General features: G+C 60.3%; 1 protein-coding gene across 1 annotated transcript; it reads right to left on the bottom strand.

The window, feature by feature from the left end:
* Positions 1 to 2: 2 nt before the first annotated feature.
* On the bottom strand, positions 3 to 13,080 carry POLRMT (RNA polymerase mitochondrial). Its single transcript, XM_075544026.1, has 21 exons — positions 12,947 to 13,080; positions 12,368 to 12,466; positions 10,272 to 10,888; positions 6,551 to 6,681; positions 5,997 to 6,183; positions 4,401 to 4,550; positions 3,993 to 4,157; positions 3,616 to 3,786; positions 3,256 to 3,486; positions 2,375 to 3,166; positions 2,092 to 2,214; positions 1,871 to 1,993; positions 1,589 to 1,768; positions 1,417 to 1,503; positions 1,198 to 1,311; positions 1,066 to 1,118; positions 843 to 941; positions 496 to 568; positions 322 to 413; positions 172 to 242; positions 3 to 91 (listed from the first exon to the last, which is right to left on the bottom strand). The coding sequence occupies exons 1-21, from the start codon at positions 13,032 to 13,034 to the stop codon at positions 42 to 44; spliced, it is 3,696 nt and encodes a 1,231-aa protein (XP_075400141.1). The 5' UTR covers positions 13,035 to 13,080; the 3' UTR covers positions 3 to 41.
* Positions 13,081 to 15,104: the final 2,024 nt, after the last annotated feature.

Raw genomic sequence — 15,104 nt, 5'->3', positions numbered from 1 at the left:
GCCGGGGTGGTGGTGGATTTATTTACACGGGGGCGCTGTCATCAGCTAAAGAAGTACTTGGAGCGCTTCACTAGCTCCAAGTCGAAGGTCCCTAGGGGTGTGGGGAGAGAAACGGTATGGGTGTGGCGTCAGGAGCCCTGCCCCCTCACCCCAGCGTGGACCCCGTCATACCTGTCTCGGGCACGTCTAACAGCGTCTGGAAGAGCTTGCGTGCCTGGATGTTCTTGGAGAAAGTTTCAGACCTGGCGAAGAGAGGGGCAGCGTGAGCGGGGCTCGAGGGCGCACTGACCCTGACCCGGGGCCTGGGGTGGGGGCACTCACTTGGACACTGAGCAGAACCGCCTCACCAGGAACCGAGACAGGTCTCGAAGGATGGGCTGGCTGTGCAACTGGACGAACTGCTCCCGGCACACCTGGGGGACGCAGGTGGCGTTATCCGGGCTCAAGCCCGGGGTCAGGTGCGACACTGGGGGCAGGGAATGGCGGACAAGGCACCTGGTTCATGACGGGGACGTCGGCTGCGTGGGTCCAGAAGCAGTCGTGGACTGAGACGAAGGTCAGGCCCTTCCTGCAGTGGTGGTGGCCGGTGAGGTGGGCTGACACGTTCTTCCTGCCTGCCCTCTCCTTACTGCCCAGGGGCCCTGTCCCTAGCCCAGTTGTGGGTCCGGCTGCCACTGCCCTTTCTTTACCGTGAACTGGATGAGTACACCTTATCCTGTCCCCACCTGCCACGTCTGCGCCGGGGCCCAAGCACCCAGCACCCCCTTCTCATGGTTCACCCCCTGGGTTGTGTCGGAGGAACGCCCATCCGGGTCTGGCTGGAAGCCCCAGGGCCCGCCCACCTGTAGCAGTGCAGGGCTGTCAGCATCATGTGGGTGGAGTCCAGCGAATGGATGAAGTTGGGAGGAAAACCATTCTTCTGCTTCATGGTGTTGGGCTTCCTGGGCAGGGGCGAGGGGTGGTGAGGTCATGAGGACCCCCATGGGACACCCCCCAGGCAACGATCCTGGCCCCTCTCCTGTCCAGACCGTGCCCACCCCACCCCTGGTCCTGGCTGCCACTCACTGGGTAGTGTCCGTGCTCTGGTTGAAGGTCATGCTCTGGAGACCGCCGTTGATCTGGGGTGGAGGGGAGGGCGGGGATGAGTCGGGGCCTCAGCCTGGTCTAGGGGCGGGTGGCAGGGGAGCCATCACATACCAAGAGCTTGGAGGCACGGTGGTACGGCTGGATGACCGGGACGCCCAGCGGTGTGACCCACTCCACGGCCGAACCCATGTGGGAGATGAGGCGGGCGCTCTCCGTCAGCCAGTGCTGCGGGACACGGGAAGGCTCAGGCCGGGGTAACAGCCTTCCCCCCGCACCCCATCCCCGCAACCCCCCCGCGCCCCCACTGCACAGGCCGCCCTGAGCTCCCACCTGGATGGCTCGGGTGGCGTAGAACATCTCCTGCAGGCTGTTGAAGACCTGCCGCACCAGGTAGTGGGAAGCCTCCCACACCAGCTCCTGCGGGCACCACAAGTCAGGGGGGGGCTCCAGGCCCGCCGCTCCCCCCGCCCCGCCCGACGAGGGGGGCCCTGGCGCCGCCCACCTGGGGGAAGTCCGGCAGCTCCCGCAGGCGCTTCTCAATCTGCAGGCGCCCCCCGTAGCGCGTGACGCCGTACACCACGGTCATCACAGTTTGCTTCACCACCTTGCGGGTCACGAAGCCGTCGAGCGCCTGGGCCACGCGCATGCCCTGCTCCGCATCCTGCTTGCGGAACACCTCAACCTGCGCCGTGGGGGCGGGGATGTCGGAGGGGGGCGACCACACAGCCCACCCCTGCCATCCCGATGCCCCACGCGCGGAAGCCCACCCTGGCCCTGCGCCCACCTGCGCGGCCACCCCGCTGTACACGTCCTGAGGCAGGTCCGAGGGCGTCAGGTTGACAGAGGCGGCGCCCACGCTGTCCCGGCCCAAGGCCGCGTAGTGTTGCAGGCCGTTACAGGAACCGTCCTTCGGGGGAGGAGGGAATGGCCCTGAGTCCAGGGGGCCGTCCCCGCAACCCCCACCCCCCACCCCTTGCACCACGGTGCCCCTGCCTTTCAGCCCACCTGGTGGACCGGGAAGTGGGAGACGAAGCTGGCCGGGTTGGGGGAGCGCAGGGCCTGGGTGATCTCCATGCAGCAGGCCAGCGCCTGCCAGGGCTCCTCTGCCTCCATCCACCACTTGCGGCCCTGCGGATGGACGGGGCAGCACGTGAGGCCCCGCCCACCCTGTCCCAGAAGCCAGCCAGTGGTCCGGACTGGAAGTTCGAGGAGCAGGCTGGGCAGAGAGAGATGGCCAGAGGTACAGAACCGGGACCTGCAGGGCGCTCGGCAGGCGGGCCCCACCCACCGTCATGGGCTGGTCAGCCGAGTCCAGGATCTCGTCCAGCATCTGGTCGGCAAAGGCCAGGCGCGCCTGCAGCGACTCGCGCTTCTTCAGGCCCGTGAGGTTGACCAGGTGTATTTTGAGCCAGTCAAGGCCAGTGGGGCCCAGGGGCCGGCCCTGGGCGAATTCCAGCAGGGCGCGGGCTAGGTCACTGCCCAGGTGGCTGAGGTGGGGGGGACAGGGGTAGGTGCGGCCACGGAAGTCCATATTGTGGGGCAGCCAGAAGGCGCCTTGGTGCCTGAGGTGCTGGGCCAGCGACAGGCGATAGAGTGCATCGGCCCGCAGGCTGCGCAGCTCGCGGGCTGCCTTCAGGCAGCGAGCCGCCTCCCTCCGGAGCTCAGCCAGGCGCTCAGGCGGGGTGTCGGGCGCCGGGGAGCGGGGAGGTGGCCGGGGAGCCTCGGAGGCCGGGGGCGGCACGCCAAGGCGGGCACTGCCGCGATCGTGGAAGACGGCCAGCACCAGGTCCAGGATTCGGCCGTTGACGCGCCAGGCACAGTTGCCCAGCTGCGTGAGGGCGTCGAGGGCCCCGTGCAGGGTGGCAGGTGCACAGCGCTCCAGGCTCTGCTGGTGCTGCAGGGCGCCCTCCACAGCGCGCATCAGCTTGGCGGGGCTAAGCAGGAAGGCACCAGAGTGCGGGGAGGTCCAGGGCAACGGGGGGCAGAGCATGGGCACCTCGGCCGCTTCGAAGGTCAGCATGGGCTCCCTGGCCGTGGCCAGCAACTGCGAGAAGGCCGGGTGAGGCTTCACGATGCCGATCTGAGGAGGGGGTAAGGTGCGTCAGGCCTACGAGATCAGAGGACCCGGCCAGGCCCTCTGGCGGCATCTTGTCGGGCCCCGGGCCCCACCTGGCGGAAGCTGCGGAAGGAGTACACGTGATACAGGACCGGAATGAGCTGCTCCGCGCTGGCGGGCGCACCCAGGTTGCGGGGCATGCGCACGGCCTGCACCAGCACCTCCGCCAGCTGCTTGCCCAGCTGCACCAGCAGCGGCAGTGGCCACGGCGGTTCCGGGCGGGGGTCGCGGCCTGGCCCCCAGAGCGCCTCCCAGTGCTGCCGCGGCAGGCGGGGCGGGTCCACCTGTGAGGGCAGGGAACCAATCAGCAGATGGCTAGAGCCCTAGAGTTCCGCCCCCACAGACAACCTCGCACCTGGGCCTCAGTTTCCCTCTCAGAGCCCATGCGGCTCGGGCTGGCACCCTGCCCTCACCTGGGTGTCACAGGCCAGGAGGCGCAGGTACTCGAAGTAGCGCTGCTGCAGCACCTGCACCTGCCCCTCCCGCTGCTTCCGCTGCACCGCCTGCCGGTTGAAGGCGCGCATGCCCAGCTCGTGAGCCAGGTGGATGAGCGACTCACCCTGGGGGGGCAGCACCTGCAGAACCTGGGGGAAGGGGAGCAGCATTACTTCCCTGGTGGGTGACCGGCACCATGGGGGAGGGGTGGCGGGGATGTAGTGGACGCGGGTGGGGGGGGTGGGGGGGGTGTCAGTCAGGTTCACAGCAGGTCTGGCCTTTGGCGAATTGGAAACTCAGACCTGCCCGTCCAGCCCCACCCCACCCCGGGCCCCGCCCCTAGCTAGCGTCACACCTGCAGCAGCATCTGCGCCATCTCCCGCTCGCTCAACAGGCACAGGTGTGGGTACAGCGACGGGCGCCCGGACAAGGCCTCACGCGACAGCTCGGCCTTGACTTCCTGCAGCTTCTGGCATAGTGCCGCCTCCCACTGGGCCCACAGGCTCTGCAGCGTCTCCCGCTGGGGACAGGGCACGTGTGGTCACCGCGGAGCACGCGACACCTGGGGGAGCTGGGGCCATCACTAAGGTGCTGGCTCGCAGCAGCCTAGGCAACCGCTGGAAGATTGCCCGCACAGCTCCCTCCTCCCCCACTGACGTCAGTGGATGGGGGCGTGTCCAGACTGGGGGTGAAGTGGGAAGAGATGGGGGACCTGCATTAGTCTCTCCAAGAAGGGCCCTGGAAGTGGGAGGTGGGCCCTCACCGCTTGCTGGACCTCTCTGGTCAGCTCCGGGGCCTTCTCCACAGACTGGACCTGGACGGTGGTGGCCAGTTCAACCTGCAGCTGCTGCTGGAACAGCCCCTGGAGCTCCTTCAGCGGCAGGTGCAGCTTCGGGTAGGACACATTATCGTCCTGGGGGGTAGAGGGGGCTGAGCACCAGAGCTGGCTCCAGGAGGCTAAGGTCAGCACAGGACCCCCACCCTCAGCGTTTGGGGATCCAGCATGTCTGTCTGGGACCCCATCCTTACATTCAGGGCAAGAGATGTACCCCCTCTGGGCCCTCACCCCTGCGGACAGAACGCCAGCCCTCTGGGCACCATCACCTTCCAAGTCAAGGAAAGGAGGGGCAGGTGCACCATCCCCCCACCCCTCACGACCCCCCATGAGGGCACTGGGCAGGGAAGGGCAAGGCACACCCCCACCAGGCTCATCCCACTGTCCCCAGATGTTCGCTCTTTTTTAACCATGGAACTGGGTGAGTGTGTGACCATCCCAAAATAAACAAGCTAAATATAGATGCCAGAATTGAAAACTACATCGGTCCACACAGGAACCGCCGCCTGCCAACAGCAGGGGTGCCAGGCCCCCTCCCAGGCTGCTCGAGGCAGACTCAGTGCCCCTGTCCACACACATGACAGACATGACCCTATCTACACACCACATAACAGACATGGTGACTTGTCCATGCACCACGTGAGACCACGGTGCCCTGCCCACAGAGCACAGCATGGGTGAAGCTTGGAAGCGCTCTGGCAGAAAGCAGCCAGCCAGACAGCCAGTGACAACTGAAGTTTCAGGAGCCTCTAGCCCAGGCCAGTGCCCACAGCCAGACCCTCCACTCATGGCTGCCTGGGGTGGCGGGGGCCTGGGGAGCAACTGCTGCCAAACACAGCTTCCCTTTGGGTGGAAGGAATGTTCTGGAACAAGACAGAGGTGCTCCAGGCTGCCCAGCCCTCTGCACACTAAAAGCCAGGATGGTTTGTTTTAAATGAGTGACCGGTGAGAATGACATCTCAACAAAGCCAAACTGAAGTACCGCCCCCACACGCACCTCCCACGCACATCCCCATCTCCACAGAGGCTGACACCCCACCAACACACACACAACCCCCCCACTGCACATACCCGCATACATATCCCCCCAATTCCACACAAACACCCTGCCCTCACACCCCCTGCTCGCCACCCCCATATCCTCACCTCCACCCCACATGCCACGACCCTCTACACTGCCCACATCCCCACCCCACCACACACCAACCCCATGCCTCTACACTAACACACACACCGCCGCGTGGGTGTGCACACACATACACAGGGACATCCCCGCACACATGCTGGCCGGGGGCCTGTGAGGAGCTCCCCCCCACCCCCGTTCCCTGCTTCCAACCTTCTGGCCGCTTCAGGAGACCTCTAGTCGGGGCCCCTTTGCCCCCTGCTGAGGGCAGACACCCAGACCACAACATGCTTAGCCCTTCGAGAGGCAGAGAGGGACCTGGGACCCAGAAGCCACCTGAGCGCAGGGCCTGGGCTGGGGGACCCACAGAAGTGGGGAGGGTGCACTCGGGCTGGACGCACCTGGGTGTAGATGTCCCTGAGCAAGGGGGACGAGTTGGCCTGGGGGGAGGGCGGTGGCGGTGGCCGGAAGGAGGGCTTGACCTTGTGCAGGGCCTTCAGCAGTGCAGCCCGCTCCTCCTCGGACAAGGGCACAGCGGAGAAGAGCGCCTGCAGCTGCAGGCGGTCCCGGGCCATCTGCTCCAGACACCTGGTGGGGGCACACAGGACGCATGTCACCGGGGCCAGACACCCCCAAAGGACAAACCCACCAGGGTTGGCCCGGGCCTGTCCTGCCACATCCTCCCACAGTGACCCCTTCTTCCCAGCGCCCCCTGGGCATATGCTCCAAGCAGGCGGGCTGCGAAGACCCTGCGAACCCCCTTCCTGCTCCTCTCTGTTCAAATCTGTGCCATCACCACTGGGAGCTCAGCCCTCTGTTAGCCTTTCCCTATGAGGAAAAACTGCGGGCCCCCTGCCCGGGCATGCCGCAATACTGGCTCCATCCGGCATGGCTGCAGCAGGGGGTGTCCCACACAGGCCCTGGGGGTGGGGTGGAACATCCCGACAACCCCTACCTCCTGATGGTGCTGGCATCCTGGTTCAGTCGACCCATGCACTGGAGGGCAGCCGCGTAGGACACCAGGTCAGGGGTGAGGCCTGCATCCTTCACCATGAAGAACACGTAGACCAGCTCCTTGAAGGAGCCCTAGGGAGACAGGTCAGGTGAGGGCCCTGCCCCACGGCTCTCTCCAGCCAAGGAATCAGGGGGCAAAGGACCACCAACTGGGACAGGGGCCCAGAACGGGCACGGGCAAACACACCGGCATCGCAGCCAGGTGGCAGGAGGACCCTGGGGGTGGGGGAGCGTGTCATGTGCTGCTGTTTTCCCCACCCATGGCTCCAGCGTGCACTGTTTCAGGACTGTCCAGACACCGGCTTTCACTGCCACCCGAGCAACGATATTTTAAAAATCTTTTCAAAGGGCTGACTTCTGGTTGTGTCTGTCTATCTCTATCATTTCCCTCCTGCTTCCACTCAGCGCCCGTTTTGATCTGCTGCTTTGCTTTGGGTTCCCTTTGATTTTCTAGTTTCCTGATGTGAGGTCACAGAAGTGATTTTCCAGTCTCTGTCAAACACTGGGCACGGCTGTGACTGTCCCCTCTGAGAATCACGATGGCCGTGACCTGTGACGGTGGCTATGCATTTCCCTCAGAGCACTGCTCTAGCTGCACCCCCTCGGCTTCGAGATGTCACGCATCTGTCTTCCTTCACCTCTGAGTATTTCCTAGTTTCCTTTGTAGTTTCTTCTGGAATCTACTGGTTGCTTCAGAGTGTGGACAACAGACCTGTCTTTAAAGGTTTCGAAAAACCAGGTTCTCCAATACCTTCCCATACCATGGCCCAGGATCCCTAGAGAAGTCTGTAAGGAACTTTTAAAAAAGTGTTTCACTTGAAGAGTACTTTAGAGAAAAATAGGTCAGCTACACACTGCAGGCCAGCACCGTCCAGTAGAAAGAACGCAGCCGCAACGGAGTCGTGTCCACTGCAGCTCCGCTAGCCAAGCGTGGAAACGCACCAGGTGTGACGTTTCATTTTAGTTGAAACCACGTGAAAAATAAATAAAAGAAACCACATGGTCTGGGTGCCACGATTGGTCTAACCGTGACCTGGAGCAGAAAACGAGGAAAATCAAGGACAATTAGCCAAAGGACCGTTAGATGACAGGAACCTTGACTGCCACAACCAGGAAACCAGAATAACTAGACGGCGACTGGCTAACCATACTGACGGCTCTGAAATCGTGTGTGAGGGGTGGGGGGGTCACAACAGAAGATCCTGAATAGGAAAACTCAAGGCCCCTCAAAAAGAAAACACTTAAAAACAAACTCAGCCTCCAACAAAATGATTTTAAAAAGAAAAAAGTAATTTGATCATGATGAAAAATTGAGGAAAAAAACCCCTCAAACTCCGTGAAAAAAAAAAACAAATTAATAAATTATCAAGGGTTCATGAGGGAGGGAGGGAAAAAATGAGCTGATACCAAAGGCTGCAGTAGAAAGAAAATGTTTTGAGAATGATGATGGCAACAAATGCACAAATGTGCTTGACACGATGGACGTACGTATGGACTGTGATAAGAGTGGTATGCGCCCCCAATAAATGATTAAAAAACAAAAAAAGGTAAAAAAAAAATTTTAACTCTCAACCTCCCTGCCATCAAGTCTATTCTGAATCCTAGCGAGAAGCCACGAGTGGGTAGAACTGCCCCGGTTTCCGAGACGCCAACTCTTTACTCGGAAGGAGAAAGCCCCATCTTTCATCCACGGAGCAGCGGGCGGCCTCGGGCTTCTGACCTTGTGGTTGGCAGCCCAACACCGTATGCTCTTATCCTGACTAAAGTGGGAGGAAAACGTAGAATAAAACTGAAAACCATGTATAAACGCCCAGGCCCGCTGGGCGGTTAGCAAGTGGCAGAGTCAGAAGAACCTTGAGACGACGGCCCTTCGACACAGCAAAGCTGGACCTGAACTTTCGGCCAAGCGACAGGCAGGCCTGTTATGGTGCCAGCGAGGTCTGCCGCCTTCAACAATCGACCGTGGAGACCTAAGGACAGCAGCAGGAAAGGGGGATGCAGGGAAACAGGAAACGTGGGCAGGAAGGGGCAGGGCGCCGTCACACGGGGATGCCAAGAGACAAAATGCAGTCTGTATTGCAGAATGGAAACCAACATCCTCTGTCAACCTTCACCCCAATCCTAACACAGAGCTAAAACACGTACTGAAGTGTGGTCGTCACCGATCTGGTGTCAATTAAAGGATTAAGAGTGTCGGGGTAGAGTCTAGGCTGTCAATCTGGAGATAGCCAATGAGACTTCCCTGCAGGCATGGCCCTCTCCTGAGAATTCTGGGAAATCTAGGACTTCCTCCTTGGAGGCGGGAGAGACTCTCTGCTCACACGCTGGGAGACATAGGAGCTGACAAGACACATGGACCCACCCTGGTGCAGAGACCCCTGCCAGCGCCTAGATGTTTCCAATGACACTGGATCCAAAGACTTTCCACCCACTGGCCTGTGACCGTCTACATTCAGCATCATTGCATGTGTTTCGTGAGTCTGAAGAGGACTTTATAGATTGGTATCCGACATATGGGCTAATATTGGAACTTATGGATTTGATCTGGGCTGGACTGGGATGTTTTCTCCATGTTCAATTGCTCTTGTATCTAAACTCTTCCTTGTACACATGTGTGTCCATGGATTTGTTTCTCTAGTCTACCCACACTCACACATGAAATTAAGCTAGACAGAGAGGCAGGGGCGATAGACAGCGTGCCAGCGAAGACCCCCAGGGTGCCCAGGAACAGAGCAGAAGACACAAAGACCTTTCCCCAGAGCCGACAGAGAAAGCCCTCCCTGAGAACTGGCACCTGGTTCTGACCTCAGTCTCAGTGAAATGTAAACATATACATGTGTCTGTTAAAATCTAAACCAGTTAGGAAGAGACCTTGGTGGCTAGTGACTGTCACACAGGGGACCACAGCTAAGGTGATCCTTATCCACACAGATGATCCCTTAGGCTGCTAACTGCAAGGTCAGCGATTCAAACCCACCAGCTGCCCCTCAAGGGAACGATGAGGCTGTCTGCTCATGCAAAGATCCGCACTCTCAGGAGCCCCGTGTAGGGTTGTTATGCTTCTTAATGGATTCGACAGCAGATGGTTTGAAGGTCACCTGACGATGGCACTTCTTAAATTAGAACTACAAAGTCCAGGAATATGAAAGTGGGAACATAGAAAGCAGTACACAATGAATGACAAAGACCCAACCTACAAAAACGAGTGAGGTGCAGCTAAAGCAGCACTCAGAGGAAAACTCATAGCCATAAACATCTGTTAAGAAAAGAAGCATCTCACACTGGTCATCTCACCTACCACCTCAGGGGATTGTGACTAAGCCCAAAGCACTCGAATCTCTATCCTGAGGATGCACCTGTAGGCTGCCCAGACACCCGCCCACATTGCATTTCATGTTAGACTAATTATAGCCCCCAGGGCAGAAGAAACTGTACTAAAATGTGGGCCAACACATCTCTCCACTCTCTTTTCACTTTCAGCTGTCCTCAGAGAGCTATGCACAATGTACATCTGAAAGACCTACAATGTTACGCTATGAAGGCAAAGGTTAAACACAAATGCTCCTGGGGGTGACTGGGAGACAGGCGAAGCTCTTCTCCTTCCTAGCAAACAAACAGGGTGGGAGGCCTGCAATGGACTCTTTCCCCGAGTGGCCACTCACCTTGCGGGCCCAGCCAAGCATGACGGTGTTGTACATGCTGAGGGTAAGACTACGCCGGCGCCGAAAGTTGCCATGCTGGGTGACCAACACGTGGTGGGCAAGGGGCAGGTGGTCGGTGAGCAAGCAGCCCTCTAAGAAGGTCAGGAGCTTCTGCTGCTGGCCCGAGAGCTGGTTCTCGGGCCCCTTGTCAGCCGTGCCCTGCGCCTTCTCCTGGCCCAGCTTCCGGGGGGCCTCTCGCAGCACCTGCTCCAGCTGCTCCTCCCAGGGGCTGGCAGGGCCCCCACGTGCCCACTGGTGCAGGCGGCTGGCCAGCTGCAAGCTCTGTAGTCGAGGCTCCACGCGCAGGGCCTTGGGCATTCGCGCCCGGGCCTGCTTCTGAGCAGTGACCTGCATCTTCACCTCCAGCTGCTTCTTGCGCTTCTGCATGATCCGCTTGTCCTTGTCCAGTTTCTTCGCCCAGCGGCTGCAGAACTCAGGGCCCGCTGCCGCCTCAGCCTTCAAGGCCAGCTGGACACCGCCACTGCCACCGCCTCCCGGGAACCGAGCCATGTCTACCGTCTTCACCGTCACCTCTGACACAAACTCGGACTGCAGCTGACGCACCCGGGCCTTGAGCACTGGGCAGGGGCAATGAGTGAGGTTGTCAGAGGGAGCCCCTCCTTCCAGGTCCGGTCATCCTACAGGGCCCACCATGCCCCACAGGCCTAATTCCATGCCTCTGCTTTTAGGTGTTGGGCTGCTAACCCCAAGGTCAGCAGTTCAAACCCACCAGCTGCTCCCAGGAAGAAAGGTGAGGCTACCTGCTCCCAGAGGATACACTGTCTGTGAAACCCTGTACAGGAATTGCTATGAGTCAGAACCAACTCAATGGAGATGTCCACAAAGTCTGTCTCCCCTGGCGATCTGCCTTCATCCATACACACACACGCACCGTCACTCTGCACACCCTACACCCCTTCCTGGCCTCCTCTGCGGCCCCAGTCCATCACCTCTGGCTGGCACTGCCCATCTATTCTCTCTGGGGCCACCAGAGGGCACCCCTGTAGATGGAAAGGATCTGTCCCAGCTCTGCCCACTGTCCCTTAGGGTAATAGCCGGAGTCCTCCCCAGGACCGGGGCTCTGCAGGGCCTGGCCAGTTTCCTCCCTGGCCTCCCCACTCCCCTCTCCTGCTCCTCACTGGCTCTAGCCACAGGAACTTCTCGCTATGTCCCCAGCCCACCAGGACAGTCCTGCCTCAGGACCTTTGCACATGCTGTTCCGACTGCCTGGATTACACTGACCCTGAGAGACCACCTACTCAACCTTCGAAGTCTCCCCCCTCCCCAACACTTCACAAACCACACTGATGCAGCCTCCATCCACCAGCCCCCACCCTGTACACATCACACCCCACTCTTCCTCTCTCAATGCCACAGAGTCCGTGTGACTCATGGCGCCCCCTGTGGGTTTCCAAACCTGGAACTATTTAAGGAGTAGAAAGCAGAGTCTCTCCCTGGAGCTGCTGGTGGCTTTGAACTGCCGACCATGCAGACTGCAGCTGAACTCATAACCACTAGGGCCTCCCACTCTCTCACTAGCACAGCTTTACTTGGCCGTGCTTGGGGCTGGGTGTCAGAACCTGGCACAGGGATTCTGCCTTGCAGAGAGCCTAGAAGGCAGGGTAGAACTGCCCCAGGGTGGCCATCTTGACCTGAGAAGACAACCCCACCTTTCCCCCTCGGGTTAGCTGATGGGGTCTAAGGTCAGCAGCTAGGGATCGGAGACCCCAGGGGCCTGGGTTGTCTTGTTCTGTCCAAGTTACCACAACTACTGGGAGCCAACCCCGAGAACTAGGCTGAGTCAGCCGGTCAGGTGGGAGCACCTGTGGGGTTCTGGGCAGGAAGCGTTCACAGCCGGGGAGACCCCTTCCTGCAGAGACTGACTGCACCAGACAGAGCAACACACTGCAGGGTCTGGGCTGTCCGTCGCACCACCCACTCCCAGCAGGGGGGTACCACCCTCCGCTGCATCTTAGGGCCAGCCTCAGTTTCTTCTTTTGTGGGTAGTGGCAGCAAGCAAGGGGCCAGCAGTCCCAAGTCAGGGGTCCCAGGCTCACCCTCCAGCAGCTCCACATGGCCCCAGTCCTTCCGGGAGTCTCGCTCACAAGGGCTGGCTGACGAGCTCCTTCTGCAGCTCCCCAAGTTACCAAGGGCCCCTGCAGGAGAGACAAGGGGGCGCTGGGTGCTCAGGTGGATGAGCCTCAAACGGGGAAACCAAGGCGAAGGGGCCCCAAAGTAGGACAAAGAGGATCGGAAGTTCAGGTCTGACTCCAGCGACCCCGCTGGGCAGAGGTGAACTGCCTGGAGGGGGTGCCCAGGTGGCTGACTGTCTGTCACACCTTGCTCCCACGCTGCAGCGGGTGGGTACACGCATCAGGCCCCTATTTGGTCAGCACCCGGCCTTCCAGCACCGCCAGGACAAAGTGCCCGGTTCTCCGCCAAGAACGGACCCCGTCGGCCCCGGGAATGCAGCAGAGTCGTGGAGCTCTCCAGAAGCCCACGAGGCAACGGTAAAAGGCAGGGAGTGACAGGAACCCGGGGTCCCGAAAGGCCGAAGGTCACGGGCGTAGAGCTAGCACGGCCGCGGCGATGTCCCTCGGTCCGCGGTGTCTGCCATTTCCCGCCCCCCGTGTTACCTTCCTCGGCCGGGAGGCCGGAGCGACCCGCGGGCACCAGGGCCCTCCGCAGCCCCGCCGCACGGCGGCCCCAGCACAGCGCCGACATGCCACACGCGGCCCCGGCCCGCTGGCCTGCGCCTGCGCCTGCGCCTGTCGCCCACGCCGCCGCGGCGCCTACCGGGAGTTGTAGTGCCTTGGCCCCCGCCGGAACCACTACTCCCAGAGGGCAGCGGGGCCCGGCGCCATGCAGGCTCAGCCGACAGAGCGCTCGGATTGGCTCTTCCTTGCGTTCGCGTCGAGGGGCGGGGCAGCCGGCGTTGCCTAGGCAACACGGGATGCCTTGCTTTGGGGGGTCTTCGGAACCACTCGGGAGCTTGGGATTTTTTTTTTTCACAGGGTTAATCAGCTAACTATTAGTATGGCGTTCTGCCATTTAGACCTTGCCGTCCGTCCGCGTTCTTTATGGTCTCATTCCTGCCCCTAGTTTATTGCGGAGGAAGCTGTGGTCAGAGAGGTCAGCAACTTGCCCAAGCACAGGCATGGGCATAGGGGTCCGGCGCTGCCCGTCTCAGCCCATTTCCCTCGTTCCCTTCCGCTGCCCATCTCAGGCGTCCTGCTAATCACCCTTAGGACAGGACAGGGGTGCGGTGGAGGGCTATCACTGCTGCTCGGGGATGACAACTGACGCTGTGAGGTCATGCTGGAGCGTCGCAGGTCGCTGACTGCAGAGGTATAATCCTGATCTAGAGGCATCGGGGAAACTGAGGCCGTGAATCCGTGGAGAAAGGAGTCCTGGGCGCTCCGGAGAGCTGCGTGCCTGCGCGGGGCTCCGCGAGCAGAGACGAGGTTGAGGGATCAGATCTGGGCTGCCTGTCCCGTGACTGGTGAGCCTGAGCTCAGCGAGGTTCCAGGCTCTGTGTCCGGCAAGCTGTGGACATTCCAGACACAGCCACCCCCTCGCGCCCGGGCGACCTGATGCCATCCACCAGGAATGTGCTCAACAGACAGCAGTTGTCCCAGCCCACGGCAAGGTGCCCCAGCGGGCGGGACCTCACCAGGGTGGCGAGTGGCCACCTGAGGTTCATCTCCCGACCCTGGGGGGGCTGAATCAGCCTCACCTGATCCCCTCCCCCCAAAGCTTAGTGCCCCCCCCCCAGCTCCCCTACTGCCCGGCAGTGCCAAGAACCAAAGCTGGAAGCTATGGCATCTGGATTCTCTCCCTTTTCCCAAACCAGCTTCCCTCTCTGCACATGGTCTCAACAGCTGCACCTGATTCTGCCACCTTCACTTGCTCCTGCAGACCCCCTGAGGGGGCTCCCCTCTCTGAGGCCTGCCTCAGCTTCTTGGGTGGCTCAGGCTAGGAAATGATCCAGGTCTCTCTCTCTCTCTCTCACAGAACAAAATGCAACCTTTTGTTTTCCTAATGTTGATCAAGCATTATTTTAGCATTAGTCAACTTATTAAACCTCCCCGTGACATGGTGCCCTAGTCTGTCCATCCATCTGTCCGTCCGTCTGTCCTTCAGGCCATCTCCCTCTTGCTGGAGATTGTCTTCCTCTTCACCCAAGCTGGTCCCCCAGTGGCCGAGCCAGTTGTTCTTTGGGCTGCTAGCTGCAAGGTCAGCAGTTCAAAACCAACAGCCACTCCAAGGGAGATGGACCAGGCTTTCTCCTCCCATCAAGAGTTATAGTCTTGGAAACTCACAGGGGCCATTCTACCCTGTTCCGTAGGGTTGTTGTGAGTTGGCATTGCCCCAATGGCAGTGAGTTTGGTTTGGTTTTCGTCACCCAAGGGAACACCTGTCTACCGTCCAGCCTGTTACTTTCCCTCCCGCCCTTCCCTCTCCTCCCACCCCACCAGTGTTGCTATGGTCCCCTGACCCACAGCAACTCCATGCCCAGCGGAAGGAGACACTGCCGATCGTCAGTGGTTGCTAGGCCTGAGCCCCTGTGGCAGCCGCTGTGTCCACCCACCTCCTTCCTGTTCAGTGTACAAGCACGTACCTCCACTGTCCCAAAACGATGTCCTTCTCCGGGGCTGGTCTCTTCTGACATGCCCAAAGCTCACCATCTTTGCCTCCAAGGAGCACTTTGGCTAAACTTCTTCCAAAACAGATTTGGTTTGAGTTTTTTTTGGTAGTTGTGTTAGTTCAGGTAGATTACAGAAACCAATTCAT

The sequence above is a fragment of the Tenrec ecaudatus genome, chromosome 1 (genome assembly GCF_050624435.1).
Source record: "Tenrec ecaudatus isolate mTenEca1 chromosome 1, mTenEca1.hap1, whole genome shotgun sequence".
Classification (NCBI taxonomy): Eukaryota; Metazoa; Chordata; class Mammalia; order Afrosoricida; family Tenrecidae; genus Tenrec; species Tenrec ecaudatus.
Note: the sequence above shows the minus strand (reverse complement) of the source record. Positions and strands in the feature narration are given on the sequence as shown.

Coding starts and splice junctions, on each gene's coding strand:
- POLRMT (XM_075544026.1), bottom strand. CDS start 13,034: ATGTCGGCGCTGTGCTGGGGCCGCCGTGCGGCGGGGCTGCGGAGGGCC. Junction 3,487..3,615: donor TCCTGGCCTGTGACACCCAG/GTGAGGGCAGGG, acceptor CTGCCCTCACAG/GTGGACCCGCCCCGCCTGCC. Junction 942..1,065: donor CAGAGCACGGACACTACCCA/GTGAGTGGCAGC, acceptor GCCCCTGCCCAG/GAAGCCCAACACCATGAAGC.